Source organism: Pelobates fuscus, chromosome 3 (assembly GCF_036172605.1).
Source record: "Pelobates fuscus isolate aPelFus1 chromosome 3, aPelFus1.pri, whole genome shotgun sequence".
Lineage (NCBI taxonomy): Eukaryota > Metazoa > Chordata > Amphibia > Anura > Pelobatidae > Pelobates > Pelobates fuscus.
This window is the reverse complement of record NC_086319.1, coordinates 174,603,246-174,626,595: the sequence shown is the minus strand read 5'-3', so window position 1 is coordinate 174,626,595 and position 23,350 is coordinate 174,603,246. Positions and strand designations below refer to the sequence as shown.

At 42.4% G+C, this 23,350-nt stretch overlaps 1 protein-coding gene across 2 annotated transcripts in view; it reads right to left on the bottom strand.

The window, feature by feature from the left end:
- CAPRIN2 (caprin family member 2) overlaps nucleotides 1-6,655 on the bottom strand; it is a 16,922-nt gene extending 10,267 nt beyond the window's left edge. For both annotated transcript variants that reach the window (XM_063445342.1, XM_063445343.1), the window contains exons 1-9: nucleotides 6,587-6,655; nucleotides 4,540-4,759; nucleotides 2,890-2,952; nucleotides 2,722-2,808; nucleotides 1,472-1,710; nucleotides 1,153-1,235; nucleotides 696-878; nucleotides 296-324; nucleotides 1-31 (exon numbers count right to left, since the gene is read on the bottom strand). The exon at nucleotides 1-31 is cut by the window's left edge and continues 215 nt beyond it. In XM_063445342.1, coding sequence (XP_063301412.1) covers nucleotides 1-31; nucleotides 296-324; nucleotides 696-878; nucleotides 1,153-1,235; nucleotides 1,472-1,710; nucleotides 2,722-2,808; nucleotides 2,890-2,952; nucleotides 4,540-4,752 — 928 coding nt within the window. In that variant the 5' untranslated portion in view covers nucleotides 4,753-4,759; nucleotides 6,587-6,655. The remainder of the gene's footprint in view (nucleotides 32-295; nucleotides 325-695; nucleotides 879-1,152; nucleotides 1,236-1,471; nucleotides 1,711-2,721; nucleotides 2,809-2,889; nucleotides 2,953-4,539; nucleotides 4,760-6,586) is intronic.
- Between the last annotated feature and the right edge of the window lie 16,695 nt (nucleotides 6,656-23,350).

Below are 23,350 nucleotides of genomic sequence, written 5' to 3'. Positions count from 1 at the left end.
GAAGCACTGGTGTTGTGTTGCTTACAGGAAGCTAGTATAACAAAGCAAGAATACTAAAAATAGATAAGTGAGAAATATATATATATATATATATACACACATATATACACACACACACACGTTCTTTTGAAGTAGAAAAAGTATGGCATATTAAGGCAAGTGACCTAGGAATGCAAGTGCAACAGCCAATTTTCAAAGGTAGTGGAGGGAGGAGGAGAGAAATGGACAAGAAGCAGTGTTCTTTAGCATTGACACAAGACTTACATATTTTAACTTTGGTATATAGACCACTTACCTCACACCTTACATAGTCCACAAGAGGTTCTGGGAAAAGGGAATATATAAAAAAAAAAAATTTACAGCAAGTCAAATTGAGGGGACATAACATTTAAAACCCACCAGCAGTTATCATAGGACTTTGCATCATTAATAGGTCAATGGTTCCTTAGTCTGTTGCAACAGTCAGATTACAGCTTTCAAACTGTTCTATGGACAAGGTCTTCTATAAAAGGTCTTGGAATGTGTTGTGGTACAACTGCCATGTTCTTAGCAAGTCAGTTAACTACCCAATAATAAAAAATAAAAAAAAAATAAAAAATAGAAATTTAACAAGTGTACACACATCCTTAAGAGAAAGTATTAGATAATGTGTTGCCCCCAACATAGGATTTGGGGCTAGAATAGAAATCACTTACTGGTGTCACAAGATGGTTTGGTGTTCACACCACGGCTGTGATCATGCTTGACCTCACTTGTGTGATTTTTGGTCAGTGCATGCAGAGAAGGTTCTGGTATCTTCTGCTCACAGGGAGGATCAGGTACACTTTCAAAGTACCCACAGTCCAGCAAACGGGACAACAAGTCTTTTAAGTATTTATCTACAAAAAGCATAAGAGGTGAAACTGGTAGAACAAAGTTCAAGGTAGTGTTTTGATGTTCCCACATAACATTAAATAATACAGGTTAGATTTGTGGCAAGTCATATGCTGCATCTTATTGTCCAAGAATAATAAACACTACATCAAGACAGCTCATGTCATGCACTCCATTGGCCCAATAGGACAAATTTGGAAGAAATATCAATGTTAAAAGCTATGCAAAAGCATTTTAATACTGCTCAACAGGACAGACATCTACCCCCACAAGACTTACAGTTTGTCCCAGCTACTGTTTTCTCACTGCCATCCAGGAGGTTCCAGAAGTAGGCTGACAACTGATCCATCTGGTCTTCAAGACTTTACACAGAATACATTAATCTTATTAGGTGCACAATTGAAGGGAGATACACCACTGTGAAGTGTGAGACACTCAAAGTTGAAATTAAGTGAATTTGGTTAATAGCCTATATCGTGCAGTCACTTTAGATTATATACCAATTTATAACCCAAGATTCCCAACTTAGTGCAGGTTTGTTTATTGGGTGTATATTCCCAATAATGCTTCATTTTACAGTTGTGTAAATCTGACACACCTCATGTGCTGATGCCTTGTGGAACAAACAAGTCTGGAGAACTTTGACAGGTAGTCCAGTTCTTTAGAGGAGAGACACAATGCACCATGCAATCCATCCTTAAAGTCCTTCTGGACATGTTCCTGGCTGTATGACTGGAACATGTACTGAATCTGAAGTATAGTACGCAGTCTCTTCTTCTCCATTTCCACTTTCAATAGATTCTCTCGCCGCAAGGCTTTTTTCTGAGCCTTCAGTAACTAGAAGAAATATAAATATATATATATATACACATAAATATATATATATATATATATATATATATATATATATATATATATATATACACACACACACACACACGATTTTTGCAGAATCTGCTAACCTTTTTTGTTATGTGCAACCCAATATAGGACTACAGGAGCAGATTTATACACATTTATGTTGGCATCAGTAAAGCTGCACCAGTTCAGATTTATGCTTTGGCTATAACCTTTAAGGACTTTGGGGGTGAGTGGAATCCCATTCCACTGATTAACCCTTTCAAGCTGGCAAACCTTGGGAAGTTGTTCAGGCAAATAGGCCGAGAGTTACTTTTAGACCATGATAATCAATTTAAAGTTGGCTCATCAGTTTGACTATGACCATGTCAAACTTTTCAATGTGCAATCGTGTAGAAATACCAAAATGGGTAGGAGAAAAAAAAAAAAAAAAAAAAACACACAAACATCCACACTACTGTGACCATTTTCATGAAATATTTAAATATTATGCAGTATTGATAGCACTATTCCATCCCAGGTCACTAGCTTATACTGTTCACTCAGCCTCCCCATTTCACCTTATCTAATCCTTCCTGCCTATGCAACTTTCTGATACACTCCATGATATTGTATAATCCACACCCTTCCTCACCTTGTTACTAGCCCAATATACTTAATCTGCCTACCTTCCATTATAGTCAATTCTCTCCCTGCAAGACGCTTTGTGACTAGTGAGAAATTAAATGAACTACCCTTTTCAGGCACCAAGACTCACTAGCGTGTAGCCGCATGCACACAAGACTTTTCCCCCCACAATAGCTCAGTATCAATAGATTTCGCTCCCTCCAATTTTACAAAAACACTGGTGGGGCACTGCCTTACTTGCCCCTATGGACCAGCTGCTACTGCTGTGCTAGGTAGGGACCTGAAGCCTCCAAAACAAAGGTGATCAAGAGGTTGCACCTGATATGCTCCAGGAATGACAGAAGACAATTATGGTGAACTCACATCTTGGTTCAGAACTGAAAAGGTTTTTTGAAGATCTTTGGCAAACTCCAGATTGTGAATCACCTCTTCATACTTCGCAACGGCCTCCTGTAATGAGATTGGCACAACATCTACAGATTTAGACAGTGAACAGTCAGATGCAGACACATCCTACATAATGATACATACCAGTTGGTCTTGATTGAGTACCTCCCCATTATTTCGGCGCTCTTTATAGTCTTCCAATTTTACCTTTGGGGAAATTGATATAAAACCTATTATCACAGATAAGAGGTAAAACCCTCATGACAAGTGGTTAAAATTTAAAGTGTACGGAAACAAACACTTAACACTAGCAAATAAATGGGGAGACCACTGAGACCTTTAATCAGTATATCTGTGCTGATAGATGTAAGCTGCCCCTTACAATTAAAGTGTTGCAACAATTGTAACTAGCAATATAATTGATGCAATGTGGGTAAAGGGAATAAAACAGGGACTCTCAAGTCTGATATTAACTTTCCCTATTATGCCTAGTGGGCACCCCTTGATCTTGACAGACTTTCCCTGTTCAAGGAGATTACTAAAGTGATAAATATTCTCCTCGTACCGTCTCAAAATGGATTTGGTATAAGTATACCACACTAGTAACATTCAGCTGATGTGGTGTCAGTTAAGGGAATGAATGTATAAGGGATGAGAGGGGAAGCTAGAGTATGAGTTACTCTCAGACTTTAGATTCCCCGTTTCATCCCGGACACTTACTACCTTTACCCAAATTGCAGCAATTACATTGCTAGTTACAATTCTTGTAGCTCCTTACACCTATATATATAAAAAAAAAAAAAAAAAACTGATAAGAGGTCTCAGTGACCTCACCATTTATTTGCTAGTGTTGGTTACCAAACTACTTTTTTTTTTTTTTTTTTTTTTTTTTTTAACACCACACATTGTTTAATAGCAATCATGATCTTTTTCTGTCAGTAATAGTGTTTTGTTGGAGAGTTAGTCTAGAATACATTCTGATATGGTAGGTTATTAAGCGATTATTCTAGAACTGTATTGTAGACTTCCTACGATCCACTGTTTTTATCTGCTTTTTATCAACACGAAGAAAAAGCAGATAAAAACAGTGGATCGTAGGAAGTCTACAATACGGTTATAGAATAATCGCTTAATAACCTACCATATCAGGATGTATTCTAGACTAACTCTCCAACAAAACACTATTACTAACAGAAAAAGATCATGATTGCTATTAAACAATCAGATAACACTGGTAACAATGTGTGGTGTTAAAAAAAACAAAAAAAAAACACAAGGGTTTGTGTTACGCTTTTCAAGTCCAACAATTGATGAACAACTTTATTTAGGAATTAAAAGTTTTAACAAATAAGGTTGCTTCACCTAGGAGTATTCCACTATTCCCACAGGTCATATTTTATTACATCCTCTAATTTTTTGTATGTTGTAACTATAGGGTTTATCCCACAGTTAAGAGAATTATTGCAAATATCAGATCCAGTCTTCTTCCTCCTCCCCCCCCCCGCCCCCTTCTCGTTTAGTTGTAGATCCAACAACTGTCCAAAATTACTTAAACTCCCTGACTAATCATAGGAGATAAATAAATGAAAACCTTGGGCATATGCTGCCATGTAGTGGCTTGCCAGCACTCTGCTCTAGGGAGCAGGATGTGTGTTGACTTTGAAAATAAAGCTAAACATCTAAAATAATTTAGATAGCTAGTACAAATTCCCAGATCTTACCATTACCCTTTAACTACATCCTACATACAACCAAGTTACCTTTCCAGAGAGAAAGATATAGTATTCAAATTACCTTCCTTTTTTCGATGTTCCTGATTTTGTGCTTCAAACTAACCAATCCATTATCCAAATAGGTTTCAAAGACCTGGAGAGGGGAAGCAGTTGGGGAGATAGAGGTCTGCAGTAGTTTAAGGCTCCCCTTGCTATCCAGATATTTGTAGTCTTCATTGTTCACCAAATGTGATTCTCCGTGTGTGCTAGGACTTGAAGGAGACAGCTGCACCATTGCAGATCTTTAAAGAAAGAGAACGAACATTATCCTTTGAAACCACAATACTACTTTAGGAAGAGTAGATGAGGGATCAGTTAATGAACCAAGAACATGGTGAATGCATTGCAGTAAAAATTGGTCTTTTCCAAGCCCTAGACATAAAATGAATAGGATACATATACACAGTAGCCCACAAGTCCCTACCCATCCCTGGGGAGAGGGGGGCAGGGTATACATAAGGTAAATATTGTACATTTAAGTGGTCAAAGGAAGAGTTATATAAAACCACAAAGAAAGAGAACAAAGTTTACACTCAAAGGGGGGAGTCAACCTTAGTTTTGTGTCAAATCAGTTGATTTAACACAAATCATAGGTCACTCAAAACCAGTCCCATGCTTGGCATACACTTTTGCAATATCAATTTTGGACAGCATTTATTGGCCAAGAGACAGCTGATCTGATCAGACAATTGGAGCCATTAGACACAAATATGAATGCATTAAAGGACCACTCTAGGCACCCAGACGACTTCAGCTTAATGAAGTGGTCTGGGTGCCAGGTACCTCTAGGATTAACCCTTTTTTTTTTTTTATAAACATAGCAGTTTCAGAGAAACTGCTATGTTTATAATGAGGGTTAATCCAGCCTCCAAATCCTCTAGTGGCTGTCTCATTGACAGCCGCTAGAGGCGCTTGCGTGCTTCTCACTGTGAAAATCACAGTGAGAGCACGCAAGCGTCCATAGGAAAGCATTGTAAATGCTTTCCTATGCGACCGGCTGAACGCAAGCGCGGCTCCTGCCGCGCATGCAGCCGATGACGTCGCGATCAAGATGGAGAGGAGGAGGAAAGCTCCCCGCCCGGCGCTGGTAAAGAGGTAAGTTTAACCCCTTCCTCTCTCCAGAGCCCAGCGGGAGGGGGTCCCTGAGGGTGGGGGCACGAGTATGTTTTCCTGGCACTAGAATGGTCCTTTAACCCTAGGCTAAGACAGCCCTTGAAAGTTATATTAAGCACCACAAACACAGCTCAGTGAAGTAGCACTAGTGCCAAGAGAATATAGGTATTGTTCCTTTAATTTTAGTTAAACTGTTCTGACTGCATCCATAGGCTCTCCAGCATCCTAAACTAGTTATGTCAAAAAGTGGAGAAAAAAAATAAATATATAAAACTTAAAATTTCATCTACACAATGGTTGATTGTAAGTGAAAGCAACAGTATAAGACACAACGAGTGCCATCTTTTTTGCAAGGGGAGAATAAAAAAAAAAAATTTTAAAAAAAGTACACACACACACACACACACACACGTCTAGAAAACCAGAGATTCTTAAAGTGAAAAATTCTCTCATCCTGTGCAATATCTAGAGAACGCATTAAATTTCCCCAGAGTGGAAGTTGTACATTTGAAAGCAATAAGTCTATAGGAGATCACTGAGAGTACAGACACCCCAAAGCCTGGATATACTGTAAATAATAAGAGCCCACTCTTTTCCAAGACAAATACACATTTAGTGAAGCCTAGAGAGATCACCTTGTAGGAAAAGAAAGCCACACAGCAAACCTTTACCAAAATTTAATATATACACATACACACACACACACACACACACACACACCTCTCTTTCAGCCTCTAAACCTCAGATAGGCTAGTTAGACCCACCCAGAACCGAGTGCTGGCTACAATAGAAATACACAAGCTAAACAGCAGATAAATGATAACGGATACCCACGGAGTAGAGTCCTCCTACACAATGTAACACAAGTTTTGATGCAGCATTCTAGAACACATTTGACATTGCCATCGGCATTTAGTTACATCTTCCCAACACTAACATAAACTAATGTTACTGACCATTCAAACGCTCAAATTAAGTTGTTGCAAGGCCCTGGCTCACAGGTCAGCCTGTCCACTGCTGGATCCACACGGATAATGACACACCTGACGCTGTCCCTTTCATAAGACTCAGCATGGGTGGAGCTTCCTCATACTCACAAACCTGCTATTCTTCGATGAGTCTTTTCCTTGCTTTGCCCCGCCTACAATATGTTGGGGTAGTTTACTTTTTGTCTTTTAATTAGCCACAGGGAAATTTGTTTGTAATGTTAAACACCAATTTGGTAGGACACAGACTCTATACGTGATAGAATAAGCTTCTATTATTATAACAACCTTTTGATAGAATAAGCTTCTATTATTAGAACAGCGATCAGTTATAGCTAACCTTTTGCACTCCAGCTGTTGGGTTAGTTATTTGGCTGATTTGTAAACGTTGTCTGGGTTGGCTATGAGTAACTATACAGGCTATCAGACTATTTGGTGATTTTTTCCCCCCCTCCAATTCGAATAGCAGGAAACAGCAGCACAGGGAAAGTACCTCTGGTCAAATGTCCTAGTGGTGGGAAACTTGCAGGTTTATTTAGTAAAGTTCGAATTCAAGATGATTTTAAAGTGAGTTTCGTATTTAAAGGCCCACCATAGCAGCCTGACCACTTAATCTCAATAAAGTAGTCTGGGGCAGTGTCACTGTCCTTTTAGGTCTAAAATGTAAAGCATTGCAGGTTATTGTTTTTTTTGAACCACAATGTTTACATTTCAGGGTTAAATCCACCCCCAGTGGCGCTCTTCCTAGAAGAGATTCTGCAACATTGACTAAGTAAAAATCAGTCACATCACATGATGCTGATTCCCTTGTAGGAAATAATTGATTAAATGCTTTCTTATGTGGAATATTGGATGCGTGTGTGGCTCCTCTATGGGGAGCATTGGACTGAACCAACAATGGAGGAGGCCTTGCTTTCTCTGTGAGGTAGCAGGAGGTGGATGGGTAAACAGCACAGAGGAAACATCAGCACTGGGAAAAAAAGTAAAGCATTTATTTAGTCCATGGGTCGTCAACCTGGTCCCTACCGCCCACTAGTGGGCGTTTCAGGATTCCAGGTGGGCGGTAGGGCACTGCTATCACCATTTGCGGCTGCTGTCTGGGCCACCCGATGGATGTGGATTGTAAGGGGGCCCAGTCAGCGCTGGGCGCTTTAACAGTGCGATCGGGCCCCCTCTGATTACATCATCGAGCTGGGAGGAAGTGACTGCACGTCACTCCTCCCAGCTAACACTGAGAGCCGCGTGGGAGGAACACCAGGGAGTCAGAGTGGGAACTCTGACTCCCATCCACCTGAGCCACCACTGGACCCCAGCGAAAGTCACCCTCCTGCACCTTAAAAGTAGGAAACAGGAGGGTGACTAAAATATTTTGTGTGTTTGTGTCTTTGTATGTATGTCTTGTGTGTCTGTGTGTGTGTGTGTGTGTCTGTATGTATGTGTCTGTCTGAATGTGTCTGTATGTGTGTGTGTATGTCTTTGTATGTATGTGTGTGTGTCTTTCATAGGCGTGCGCACGGGGTGTGCCGGGTGTGCCTGGGCACACCCTAATCAAGCCTCAAATTTGAGGCTCCATCACCTCCGTGCTGCACTGCCGTTTACGGTCTTTAACACAATGTTTCCCTCCCATCCGATCCTTCACTATGCGAGCGGTATCGCTGCATAGTGTAGGATCGATCTCCTCCTCCGCCAGACCTCCCCTATAGCTTACGTGTCGCGTTCCGTGACGTCACGCGGAGGCACATCAACACTAGGGCGAGGTGAGGCCCGGCCAGATCACAGCACAGCGGTATCTTCTCCAAGAACGGCAGGTACAGATTATTTCCCCTCCCTTCCCGAATCCTGCAGCATGGCTTATTTCGTCATTTACAGAAATATTACTCACTCACTAATATTTACAAATTCAGCAGGCAAAATATGAGCTACGAGGTTAGCTTGGTCCCTCCAGGACTTATCCATAGTAAGGGTAAGAAGCTCTTGAGAGATTTCTTGAAAATGAACTTTACTGTATATCATTGTGTCATGCTTATAAATCGTTTTTATCTACTCTGAATGGCACAGAGATTAATTGACAGCAAATATGTGTCTCCCGTCTTTACCAGGTATGTTTATTTTGGGTATGTCCATACATCACTCATGCAGGTCTACAAGTTAGAAGATACTGGGCCCATTCCCCTTCTTACTTTGCCTTCAACACATGCACTTTTACCTAGGTCTTTTAGTATCAATGAACATGCAATGACAGGGTTAGGTCTATATGAGGTCATTATGGTTTCCTTAGTGGAATTCATTAACACTGAACTCAAATCAAGTGTTATTTTGTATCTGAATTCCAAATTATTGATTCTCTGTACATACTATATACATGTATTGGTGTTGCTGTGCATCATTCAATTGACACAATGGGCAGGAATTCCCTCTGAACAGACTGACTGCTCTCTGACATAAAAGAGGCTCAATTTAGGCTTTTTTCTAATCCCATAAATCCCTGTATACCAAGAGAAATATAGGTTTTCCCCAGCCACAGTTCCACTCATCACATAGGATAATTGGGACTTCTCAATCAACTAATACACTGGCTCAGACCGTTTGTATACAGCCTGGCTCACAGTAAGGTTCTATTATTATTCTATAATAGATTCTATTATCCTGCAGCATGGCTTATTATGGCATTTATAATAATAATATAATAATAATAAGACTTTCATTTATTTCTCACTACAATAAACATTTGAAACTGTAAATGCCATAATAAGCCTATCATCCGGTCATTACATTGATATAATGTTAGAAATACACAGAAAGCTCAAAATCATTGTCAAAAAGTGTAAATTAATAAAAAAAATTCTAATAATGCCTTGGTACAAAATAGTAGCCTAATATATTTTATGAATGTATTTATTGGGGGGGGGAAGGGTCATAATTGTGAACTGGCAGCATCCAACATTAGATGAGGGGATTATTTGGGTGCCTACCCTGACTGAAAGAGACACTAAGCACCATAACCACTGTTGTGTGCTACAGTGGTTATGGTGCTATAAGTCCCTGGATGCAGTTTGCATGACATTGTCTTGAGATAAATAGGATGTTACTAAAAGTTATAATACACAGAAAATGTGCAGCAAAGACAAAAGAAAACGTCTACAAAGATTTTGATTGCTGACTGAGATATTAAGGAAAGGATTTAATTCCACCTAAATATTGCAATGAATAGATTATTAGCATATCTTTAAAGAAACACTATAGAGTCAGGAACACAAACAGGTATTCCTGACACTATAGGGTTAAACTAACTATTTAGGTTACCAGCCCTCTCTGACTGCACGTGTATGTGTGGATATATAATATACATATACACACACGGCGTGTGTGTTTGTGCTTTAGGGTGCACACCCTAATGCAATAGGCTGCGCACGCCTATGGTGTCTTTGTATGTGTCTGTGTGTATGTGTGTCTTGTCTTTGTATGTATGTGTTGTGTGTTTATGTGTGTCATATGTATGTGTGTCTTGTGTGTGTCTGTCTGTGTGTATGTGCCTTTGTATGCATGTCTGTGTGTGTCTGTATGCATTCCTGTGTGTGTCTGTATGTATGTGTCTTGTGTCTATATGTTTGCCTGTCTGTGTGTCTGTATGTATGTATGTGTGTGTGTGTGTCTGTATGTATGTATGTGTGCCTGTCTGTTATAGTGGGCTATAGTAAGTAATAGTAAGTGGGATACCTAGCTCAGCCTTTCTACTGGGCATTGCTATAAGGAAGGTTAAAAAAATTAAAAAAGGGGGGGGGAGTGAAAGGTGGGGAGGGGAATTGAGGAGGGAGAGGAGGGGAGCTGACGCACAGATGAGAAATCATATTATGTGCAAACAGGGAAGTCGTCTGAATATCACTGAAAATCAAACCAGATTTCAAATATTTAGTCTTGCAGGATCAACCTCAAGGATCTCATTAATCACTAGTAAAGGTAATTTCAATTTACTTTATTGTTTTCTCATTAAACTTTATAAAGTTAAAAACATTATAAACATGCATTAAGTAGGAATAAAAAGATAAATGTACGTACATTTATTTTTTTAAAACCACCCTCCTTTCTAAAAAATATTCCGCACTTGCGGGAAAACTGGTGGGTGGTAAGGAAATTTTTTTCAACCAAAAAGATGCATTAGTGGGTGGTAGGTAGGAAAAGGTTGACTACCACTGATTTAGTCAAAATAATACTATAGTCACAAGAATAACTACAGCTTAAAGGGATCCTATAGTGCAAGGAAAACAAACCCGTTTTCCTGGCACTATAGGGTTAATATGTCCCCCCCTTCAGCCACTTACCTAAATCCAGCGCCAATGTTCCTCGGCGCTGGGTCAGGCACCGCCCCCGCCGGCAGGGGAGACCTAATGCACATGTTCGGCAATGGCCCGCGCGCATTAGACCTCCCCATAGGAAAGCATTAGTCACAAACACTGGCCAAAATTGGTGTTCAAATTAGTTTTTTGCATTTTTCACACACAAACAAATATTAACACTAACTTTGGCCAGTGTTTGTGACCAAGTGGCTACTAAAAAAGACTGAACCCCATTTGCAATACCTTGGGTTGTCTACTATTGCAAATGGTCTCCCATTTTTTTATATTTTATTCATATTAAATTATGTTTCATTGCTAAATATTTGATGTTAAATGAAAGCCCGGTTTCCCCTGAATAAAATGATATATAATCAGTTTTGGTGCACTTAATATGAAAGAGGTGAATTACGGTTGAACAGACATATAGTCAAATTCCAGGTTTTGTTTACGTTTTGTTTTGATCACAACGTGTACATTTGGCTCAGTCCTAAAACCCTTAAGAATTGAGCCAAATGTACACATTGTGATTAATACAAAACATAATTTAATATGAATAAAATATCAAAAAAATTACATAAATATATACGTAGAATTATTATATATATATATATATATATATATATACGTATGTATAGATATATATGTATATATATATATATATTATTTATTTTTTCATTATTTTTATTTATATATAGGTATATATAGTGATATATACACATATATTTATGTATATAGATATATATTATTTTGTTCTAAGTGTATTTTGATATCAATATATATATATATATATATATATATTGATATCAAAATACAGTTAGAGCGAAATTACACATATACATATATTTTTTTAATTATGTATTTTTTATTATATTTTATTTTTTACGTATTTATATATGTATTTATTTTATATTATATATGTATAATTATAAATATATATATATATTTAATTAATATCATTCTACGTGCATTTTGATATTAATATATATATATATATATATATATAATTATATATATATATTAATATTAAAACACACTTAGTGTATGTGTATGTATGTGTGTGTGTGTATATATATATATATATATACTTAGATCATATATATATATAGATATGTGTATATGATCTAAGTGTATATTATTTAAATTTAAATTGTTTTTAAACTTTTATTTAACTTTATTACAGGCAGCAGGGGGCTACCTGTCATTCCAGGTAAGTCCCCCCCTCGCGAACACCGGCGGGGGATCACCAGAGAGCAGGTAAGTGGGAAGGACAGATTGGACGTACTATGCCGCCTGTCGGTATTTAGAGCTGGGTCCCAAAGGACGGCATAGCATGCAAGGGGTTAACATTGCAGCACTAGGTGCAAAAGGGTCACAGCTCACAGCACCCAGATTACTTCAATTAGCTGAAGTGGTCTGGGTGCCTTCAGTGTCCCTTTAATGTAGTGGTTCTGGAGTCAATAGACAGTCCCTGCAGGCTTTTTTTTTTTTTTTTTAAATGTAAACACTTCCTTTTCTGAGAAAAGGTGGTGTTTACATTACTGCCAAGTTACACCTCTAGTGGCCACTCCTCAGATGGCCACTGGAGGTGCTTCCTAGGGCAGTGCTGCAGTTTGCAGCATTGGCATTCAGCATCTCCACCCTCTGCATGGAGACACTGAACGTTGCAATGAATGGAGATTTTATGGGCGTAAAAGTAAGTAAAATCACCTTTTCAGAGTGGACTAAGGGGAGCCAGGGACCTAAACAGGCACAGAGGCACTATTGTGTCAGGGATGCCTGTTTGCATTCCTGACACTATAGTGTTCCTTTAATTTTTTTTTTTTTATATATATAGTAAACACAGGGTGGTTGGAACCATCTAACTAGGGACCTATCTAAAAGTTGTGTACTATTAAATGCTTTAGTGTTCCTTTCAGTTCGGCTACTGTGACCTCATATTTAAAACTTTCGCTTTAGTAAATAACCTTGTGACAATCTATCGGTTGGGTTGCTTTAGGGGAACTTAGTTACAGACTTGCCGACATGACCTTCCCAGGGGCCTGGGAGTAATATGGTAACCTGGGAGATCTATGAGGACATGGGTGCCTTTATTTATAGCGGAAGCCATGAAGCCAAAAAGGTGAAGACAGGAAGCGGTGTCAGGCTGTGTGATGATCAAGGCTGGCGGCAAAGGATTGAGGTCAAAAGAGGACCGATAAAGAGCACCGGATCAAGACAGCTGTGAGCACTGGAGCAGCAGCCGCCGAGGACCCGCTCCCAGGACTCCGCAGGCTCACCAGAACAGATAATTGCTGATAGGCTCTGTAACACTTGCTGGGTGCTAATAAAATACCCTGACATATTTATATGTATCTACATGTATTTCCTGGCTAACAATGGTAACATCACATGTGAAAATTCACCCACATGTAATGCTGCCATGGTATTTAGCCTGTCACGGCTTAGAAGATAGAGCCCAATATACAGTTACAGACTTTGGCTGTTCAAAACAAAGTACAAACAAGGATAAGGCAGAGATGAAGTCAAACAGGTGAAAGGTCGGTTCAGGCAGCGCAGGATCAGTCAAAGGTCGGATATCAGATAAGCAGACAGGAACAGGGAACAACTTGACAGGAGTCTGGAGCACATAATACTGAGCATAGATAGAAGGTCTGAGAAGGATTATGCTGTGCACCTCATATTCGGTTTCACCAGAGATGTTAATTGGATCCGGAGGAGGAGATCTGGCAGGAAAAGGGTCATCTGACACAGGTTTCAGAAGAGACACATGGAAAGTGGGATGAATTCTGCAGCGTCTCTGAAGAGTCAGGACAGCAACAGGAGAAACCAGCTTGATGATATGGAAAGAACCAATGCATTTGGGGCCCAATTTCTTAGAAGAACATGACAATTTGAGGATTCTTGTAGACAACCATACTGCTTGACCCACCGCATACTGAGGTGCAGATTTTCTCATTCTCATCATAGCGTTTATATGTCATTTCCAATATCTTTCGTGCTTGTTCAAAACCTCAGACGATCAGTCAAATATGGTGAGTAGCATCTGGAACAAATGTGAGTACAGGTAGGCCAGGTACTGAATCAGGTTAGTGACCATAATTAAAGGAACACTATAGTCACCTAAATTACTTTAGCTAAATAAAGCAGTTTTAGTGTATAGATCATTCCCCTGCAATTTCACTGCTCAATTCTCTGCCATTTAGGAGTTAAATCACTTTGTTTCTGTTTATGCAGCCATAGCCACACATCTCCTGGCTATGATTGACAGAGCCTGCATGAAAAAAAAAAACTGGCTTCACTTTCAAACAGGTGTAATTTACCTTAAATAATTGTATCTCAATCTCTAAATTGAACTTTAATCACATACAGGAGGCTCTTGCAGGGTCTAGCAAGCTATTAACATAGCAGGGGATAAGAAAATCTTAATTAAACAGAACTTGTCATAAAGAAAGCCTAAATAGGGCTCTCTTTACAGGAAGTGTTTATGGAAGGCTGTGCAAGTCATATGCAGGGAGGTGTGACTAGGGTTCATAAACAAAGGGATTTAACTCCTAAATGGCAGAGGATTGAGCACTGAGGCTGCAGGGGCATGTTCTATATACCAAAACTGCTTCATTAAGCTAAAGTTGTTCAGGTGACTATAGTGTCCCTTTAAGATGGAATGGTAAATTTTTAATGGAATCATGAACGTTAGCATTATATGCCTATGCAAATTTAGCAGATGCCAAAAGATCTTTCCAATCGGATTAAAGATGAGTGGTAGTGATGTCCCGAACTGTTCGCTGGCGAATAGTTCCTGGCGAACATCGCTTGTTCGCGTTTGCCACGGACGGCGAACACATGCGCTGTTCGGTCCGCCCCCTATTCATCATCATTGAGTAAACTTTGACCCTGGCCTGTACCTCACAGTCAGCAGACACATTCGAGCCATTCAGCAGCAGACCCTCCCTCCTCCTGGACAGCATCCATTTTACATTCATTGTGAAGCTGCATTCTTAGTGAGAGTAGGGACAGTGTAGCTGCTGCTGATTTGATAGGGAAATTGATAGCTAGGCTAGTGTATTCAGTGTCCACTACAGTCCTGAAGGACTCATCTGATCTCTGCTTTAAGGACAGCACCCGAAAAAGCAGTTTTTAGGGCTAGAACATCAGTCTGCTTTTTTTTTTCTCTGTAATGTAATTGCAGTTGCCTGCCTGCCAGCCAGACTGTCAGGCTCACAGCATATACTGTGCCCACTTGCCCAGTGCCACCACTCACTCACTGGTGTCACAATAGCTTGCATTTAACAAAAAAAACTTTTTGGACTGTAATATAATAGCAGTCAGTTTCCTTTACTAGTGTGCGTTTCAGGGTCTGCCAGGGCACAGTGTCACACCAGTGCAACTCATATCTGGTGTAACAGTAGTGTACATTTAAAAAAAAAATACAATTTTGACTGTAATAGATTGAATAGCAGTTAGTTGTCTGCCAGCGTGTGTGTCAGGCTCACAGCGTATACTGTGCCCACTTGCCCAGTGCCACCACTCACTCACTGGTGTCCCAATAGCTTGCATTTAACAAAAACAAAACTTTTTTGACTGTAATATAATAGCAGTCAGTTTCCTTCACGAGTGTGCGTTTCAGGGCCTGCCAGGGCACAGTGTCACACCACTGCAACTCATATCTGGTGTAACAGTAGTGTACATAAAAAAAAAAAAAAATACAATTTTGACTGTAATAGATTGAATAGCAGTTAGTTGTCTGCCAGCGTGTGTGTCAGGCTCGCAGCGTATACTGTGCCCACTTGCCCAGTGCCACCACTCATATCTGGTGTCACAATAGCTTGCATTTAACAAAAAAAACTTTTTGGACTGTAACATAATAGCAGTCAGTTTCCTTCACTAGTGTGCGTTTCAGGGCCTGCAGGGCACAGTGTCACACCAGTGCCACTCATATCTGTTGTCACAGTAGCTTGCACGCATAGTACCACTAATCGAAAATAAAATGACAGGCAGAGGCAGGCCACCCTGCAGGGGCTGTCGTGGTTCTGTGATTCCCTTTGGCCCTAGAATAATGCCCAGTGTTCAGAGGCCACGTACCCTGAACTTGAAAAGTTCTGAGGACATAGTTGACTGGCTAACACAGGACACCCAATATTCTACAGCTTCCGCTCGGAACCTCAACGAACCATCCTCCTCCAGCTTAGCTTCGGGCACCTCTCAAGTTACCGCTCGCCCGCCTGCCTCCACCACCAACACTAGCACCACATCCGCTTCACTTGGTATGTCAGATTAGTTATTTACACATCAGTTGGAAGAAATGAGTGATGCGCAACCATTATTGCCAGAGGATGTAGATAACAGGGATATGTCAGGCAGCATTACACACGTACGGTGTGATGATGATGATGATGATGTTGTACCCACTGCTGCTTCCTTTGCTGTGTAGTCAGATACAAGTGAAGCGGTTGATGACGATGCGTCCGTGGATGTCACGTGGGTGCCGCTAGAAGAGAAGAAGAACAGGGGGAAAGTTCAGATTGGGAGACAGAGAGGAGGAGGAGGAGACGAGTATGAAGCAGGGGGAGGTCATCGCAAGGAGCTAGTGGCACAGTCAGACAGCATGCATCGGCACCCGGGGTCAGCCAGACAGCACGCCAATCAACACATGCTGTTGCCACCACCAGAATGCCGTCATTGCAGAGCTCAGTAGTGTGGCATTTTTTTTGGTGTGTCTGCCTCTGACAACAGCGATGCCATTTGCAACCTGTGCCAAAAGAAACTGAGTCTTGGGAAGTCCAACACCCACCTAGGTACAACTGCTTTGCGAAGGCACATGATCGCACATCACACAACGCCTATGGGATCAACACATGAGTACAAGCAGCACACAAACTCAAAGCCGCCATCCTCCTCCTGGTCCAGCATCTTCAGCCACGTTAACCACTGCTGTCCTCCTTGCCCCCTCTCAACCATCCGCCCCTCCGTCTCTCGCCTTGAGCAGTTCCTGATCATCTGCCCACAGTCAGGTGTCTGTCAAGGACATGTTTGAGCGTAAGAAGCCAATGTCAAAAAGTCACCCCCATGCCTGGCGTCTGACAGCTGGCTTGACTGAACTCTTAGCCCGCCAGCTTTTACCATACGTCTGAGGCGTTCAAAAAATTTGTAGCTATTGGGACACCGCAGTGGAAGGTACCCGGCCGAAATTTCTTTGCACAAAAGGTAGTCCCCAACCTGTACTCGATTGTGCAAAAGGAAGTAATGGCATGTCTGGCACACAGTGTTGGGGCAAGGGTCCATCTGACCACTGATACCTGGTCTGCAAAGCATGGTCAGGGCAGGTATATCACCTACACTGCGCATTGGGTAAACCTGCTGACGGCTGCCAAGCATGCAATGCGTGGCTCTGCAGAGGAGTTGGTGACACCGCCACGACTTGCAGGCAGGCCTGCTGCCACCTCCTCTACTCCTCCTACTCCATCCTCTTCCATAACCTCCTCGGCTGAGTCCTCTTCTGCTGCTGCGTCTTGCTCCACATCAACGGCACCCCCCAGCTCCCCAGGTACTGTTCCACATCCCGGATACGGCAGTGTCACGCCGTCTTGGGGTTGACTTGCCTGAAAGCAGAGAGTCACACCGGACCAGCACTCCTGTCTGCCCTGAACGCACAGTTGGATCAGTGGCTGACTCCACACCAACTGGAGATCGGCAAAGCGGTTTGTGACAACGGAAGAAATTTGTTGGCGGCATTGCATTTGGGCAAGTTGACACATGTGCCATGCATGGCACATGTGTGTAATCTGATTGTACAACGCTTTGTGCACAAGTACCCAGGCTTACAGGACGTCCTTAAGCAGGCCAGGAAGGTGTGTGGCCATTTCAGGCGTTCCTACACGGCCATGGCGCACTTTTCCGATATCCAGTGGTGAAACAACATGCCAGTGAGGCGCCTGCTCCAACAAGAAAAAGACGTTAACAAGTATTTGTATGACCGGGGTGCTAAGACAGCCTCTGCGGAGCTGGGAATTTTTTTGCCACGTTACTGGACGCTCATGCGCAATGCCTGTAGGCTCATGCGTCCTTTTGAGGAGGTGACAAACCTAGTCAGTCGCACCAAAGGCACCATCAGCAACATCATACCATTTGTTTTCTTCCTGGAGCGTGCCCTGCGAAGAGTGCTGGATCAGGCCGTAGATGAGCGTGAAGAGGAAGAGTTGTGGTCACCATCACCACCAGAAACAGCCTTATCAGCATCGCTTGCTGGACCTGCGGCAACGCTGGAAGAGGATTGTGAGGAAGAGGAGTCAGAGGAGGAATGTGGCTTTGAGAAGACCAACCACAACAGGCATCCCAGGGTGCTCGTTGTCACCTATCTGGTACCCGTGGTGTTGTACGTGGCTGGGGGGAAGAACATACCTTCAGAGAGATCACTGAGGATGAGGAACAGGACATAAGTAGCTCGGCATCCAACCTTGTGCAAATGGGGTCTTTCATGCTGTCGTGCCTGTTGAGGGACCCTCGTATAAAAAGGCTGAAAGAGAACGACCTGTACTGGGTGTCCACGCTACTAGACCCCCGGTATAAGCAGAAAGTGCCTGAAATGTTACCGAATTACGGCAAGTCGGAAAGGATGCAGCAGTTCCAAAATCAATTAAAAAGTATGCTTTACACAGCGTATAAGGGTGATGTCACAGCACAACGGGAATCTAACAGGGGAAGAGGTGAAAGTAATCCTCCTCCTCCCACGACCACGCCGGCAAGGACAGGACGCTTTACAGACGTGTTGTTGATGGAGGACATGCGGAGCTTTTTAAGTCCTATGCATCGCCACAGCCCTTTGGGGTCCACCCTCAGAGAACGACTCGACCGACAGGTAACAGACTACCTCGCCTTAACTGCAGATATCGACACTCTGAGGAGCGATGAACCCCTTGACTACTGGGTGTGCAGGCTTGACCTGTGGCCTGAGCTATCCCAATTTGCGATAGAACTTCTGGCCTGCCCCGCTTCAAGTGTCCTTTCAGAAAGGACCTTCAGTGCAGCAGGAGGTATTGTCACTGAGAAGAGAAGTCGCCTAGGTCAAAAAAGTCTAGATTACCTCACCTTTATTAAGATGAATGAGGGATGGATCCGGAAGGGACTGACAGTGGGCGATACATTTGACTAAAAAAGGCCTGATGCGGGGGACTACTTAACACACCACTCCTATCTGGTGGCACATTAGATTGCACGCGCAGTGCCCCAAATTTGAAGTAGGAGGACCGACCAAGTATGTTTTTCCATCTCCCGCTTCCTAAAATCGATGCCTTATATACACGTCCCCTGATAGGGGACGTAACAGGGATTAAACTGATAGGAGTGGTGTGTTAAGTAGTACTATTCCTATCTGGTGGCACATTAGATTGCACGCGCAGTGCCCAAAATTTGAAGTAGGAGGACCGACCAAGCATGTTTTTCCATCTCCCGCTTCCTAAAATCGATGCCTTATATACACGTCCCCTGATAGGGGACGTAACAGGGATTAAACTGATAAGAATAGTACTACTTAACACACCACTCCTATCTGGTGGCACATTAGATTGCACGCGCAGTGCCCCAAATTTGAAGTAGGAGGACCGACCAAGCATGTTTTTCCATCTCCCGCTTCCTAAAATCGATGCCTTATTTACACGTCCCCTGATAGGGGACGTAACAGGGATTAAACTGATAAGAATAGTACTACTTAACACACCACTCCTATCTGGTGGCACATTAGATTGCACGCGCAGTGCCCAAAATTTGAAGTAGGAGGACCGACCAAGCATCTTTTTCCATCTCCCGCTTCCTAAAATCGATGCCTTATATACACGTCCCCTGATAGGGGACGTAACCGGGATTAAACTGATAGGAGTGGTGTGTTAAGTAGTACTATTCCTATCTGGTGGCACATTAGATTGCACGCGCAGTGCCCAAAATTTGAAGTAGGAGGACCGACCAAGCATGTTTTTCCATCTCCCGCTTCCTAAAATCGATGCCTTATATACACGTCCCCTGATAGGGGACGTAACAGGGATTAAACTGATAGGAAAAGTACTACTTAACACACCACTCCTATCAGTTTAGTCCTATCAGCTCCGCCCCCCCCATATTGCGTGTTTTTAACTCAAAATTTTAAAGTTGAAGAAACAATAGAAGTCCTTTAACCGGTCTGCTTGTCTGCAGTGTCCACAGGCATTCAGATAGGAGTTATATGAAAACTGGAGGATGCAAACGTTCTTCAAGGTAGTTTGACCTTCACTTTAAATTCATTTTTAATTCCTGACAAGTCTCACTTACATTCTTATCACTGTTTCTGCCCCCTGTCATTATTTGTGTACTGGGTGGGTGGTGGAAGACAGAAACACTTACAGGGTCATTAACAAAAGTGAGATTTGTCAGAAATTCAAAGTGATTTTTGCATGTTTAAGGCCACAAAAAAACAAACTATATTTGGCTAAAATTAAAACTTTGGATTCCTATTCTCACTTTAACAAAGAACCTTCATATTATTCACACAACTAGGAATTGTCAAGGCATTGTAAATTTTAGGTTAAAATAGTCAAAATGAAAAAATAGCAGGATACAGAAGGCGACGGAGACCAGTACGCAGGCTCCGTCAATAGTCTTCTACTTTCAGGAGAAAACAGCTTTGGCGATTATAGCTGCCCACAGACACTAGACGACACATAGTATCTAATGTACAATCACAGCCTAGAACAATATTGATAGAAGAGATGCCAAGTGTAACGGAGCTTCCTGTACCCCGGTTGGGTACCTCCACCGACGGATGCTCCTAGTGTTCACCAAGGACCATCAGCACCGCACCGGACACCATAAACACTGCAGACCCCACTAACCGTTGGGGTCTCGCCGTCTCCTAGGAAGGACGAAACCTTCGGCTCCCTGTACTGCACACTGCCGCTGGGGAGAGAGACCGGGTGTCTCCTCTCCTTTAAATGCACTCTGCCGCCGGGGAGGAAGGACGACACCTTCGGCTCCCTGTACTGCACTCTGCCGCTGGGGAGGAAGGACGACACCTTCAGTTCCCTGTACTGCACACTGCCGCTGGGGAGAGACCGGTTGTCTCTTCTCCCTGCAAGGAAAACTGATGCAAGGATGACACCTTTGGCCCCCTGTGTAGATCTTTTGTTCTTGTGCCTCCACAATGCCCTGTATAACCTGAGCTCGAAGTGCCGTGCCGCTCGGTTCTCCTCGTCCAACTCTCGCATGGTTGCTGTGATAGTTTCTTCCGGAGAATCTGGGCCATACCTGGCTAGCTGCCTCTTTAACTCCTCAATGTAAGTGTCGCCCTTATAACAATACGTCATGTTTGCTGGGCATCCGCTCTGGGCCTCTAGCCCTCCGATCCTCGCCCTTGGGATTCCTCTGTAGACAGGGACGCTGCACGGTTGCTAGCTCTATCCCTCCACTATAAATCCACAACGTTACCGGTGTCTCTGAGCTACTTCTCCTCACACTAGGACGCCGTCCCACCGCTGCCACCAATGTAACAGAGCTTACTGTACCCCAGTTGGGTACCTCCGCCGACGGATGCTCCCAGTGCTCACCAAGGACCATCAGCACTGCACCGGACACCATAAACACTGCAGACCCCACGAACCGCCACAGCTTGGTTGGGGTCTCGCCGTCTCCTACACACCCTGGACCTACGACAAGGCTCCAGGTTCCAGTGGGTGAACCTCTTTTCCTTCAGAGAGTGAAGCAGGAACAGCTCTTAGAAGGAGTATGAAGAGCATAGGAATTCCTTGTAGCAGTTTCCCCCAATAAGAGACAGAACTCAGTATTGAGGGTGAAGTAGAACAGGAAGTTTAATGGCACACACTGGTCTTTTATAAAGGTTTTACAGCAAACATGTGGACCTAGTTGGGCACCGAGACACAAAACATGTAAGCCAATAAAAACAGTGTAACAAGGAACGACACTCCCACATACATTACACAATCCCTCCCCTCTGCCTGTGATATAATTAAAGTAGCTAATACAATAACCTAATTTTCCACAGGCAGGAAAACACACATTTTCCCCAAAATACAGAAAACACCCCAAAACATAACATATCCCCATACATCTTGCATCCCCTGATAGCCCTGATCTGGGTGAACAACATATCCCAAAATCACCAAGATCAGAGAAGGAGTTCAGGAAACAGTTCCAGAGAATTAGGCTGTGCGGCCGGTCTATTTTCAATGTTAACAGTTAACTTCAAATGCATGAACGGGTGCCGTTCGTGCACAAAGTCCATGTTGAAGTGCCGTTCGAATTGTCAAAATCCAGAGAAGGTAAAGTTTCAGCAGTATTCGTGCCGTCGCGATTTCTGATTTGAGTTCCATGAACAACAAAACACAGCTGACCTCGTTCGACTGAATAAAACGGCCGCCGCTATGTGTCCAAATGGTGGCCACTTCGACTACTTCGGCTGTTTCCGAAGTGTCACTTGGAAAGTGTAAATCCGTTCCATCAGTCTTTAAAGAGACAGAAACAGTGCCTTAAAACCAAATAAGTCACAGGGACCATAATCCACTAAAGCTAGCCATTAGTCCTCTCCAAAAACCAGTGGCGAAGTGGCTTTCGCCACACCAAGTATGTCTGATACTTCTTAGGCTGTAGTGCTAGCAACTTGCTGGAGAAAGAGCCCTGACTCAGCTCTAATTGTATCACCCAGCCACAGATGCCCTCTGTGAAAATACACAGATTCTTCCTCCGGCGCAACCCAGACAGCCGAGTATTGAATCTCGATTGGAAGAAGCACACCAAGAGCAAACGCGTCTAGAACTAGCAGTTGGGGAAGGCTGAGTCTACATTTTATTAGCCTCGCAACTAAAGTGATATGCCGATCTAATATACCACTAGTTTTTTAAATGATTTTACTAGTTTTGATAATAAATATTAATTTATGTTATGGTATTTGTAGCACTCGGTCATTTTTACTCTTCAAATAGTACCCCAAAGGTTCTCCAGCTGTCGATGAACAATTATGAGCTGCCTGGGTTGCACCAGAATGTTATTTCAAATTAGCTGATGTGAACATATCTGAAACACATAGAAAGAGCTATTAACTAACGTGAGAAATGTTGGGAATTCATAGTGAATTTCAATTTAAGACCAAAATAGCTAAACTGGAAGTGAAAACATGGCTGACTTGTTGAATTTTTCCAGTTTGACTATCTATGATTTAAAGGGACAATAAAGCCTAATATAGTGGTTCTGCTGTCTATAGCCTGTCCCAGCAGGCTTTTCAATGTAAACGCTGCCTTTTCAGGGCTTGAGCGTGCATCCACAGTGATAACGGAGTCTGATTCGGTTCTTGACCGTGAGAGCATTGAACACATTGAACATGAGCTTTAAGTCCACACTACTCCTCTGAAGCATTTGATCGGAAAAA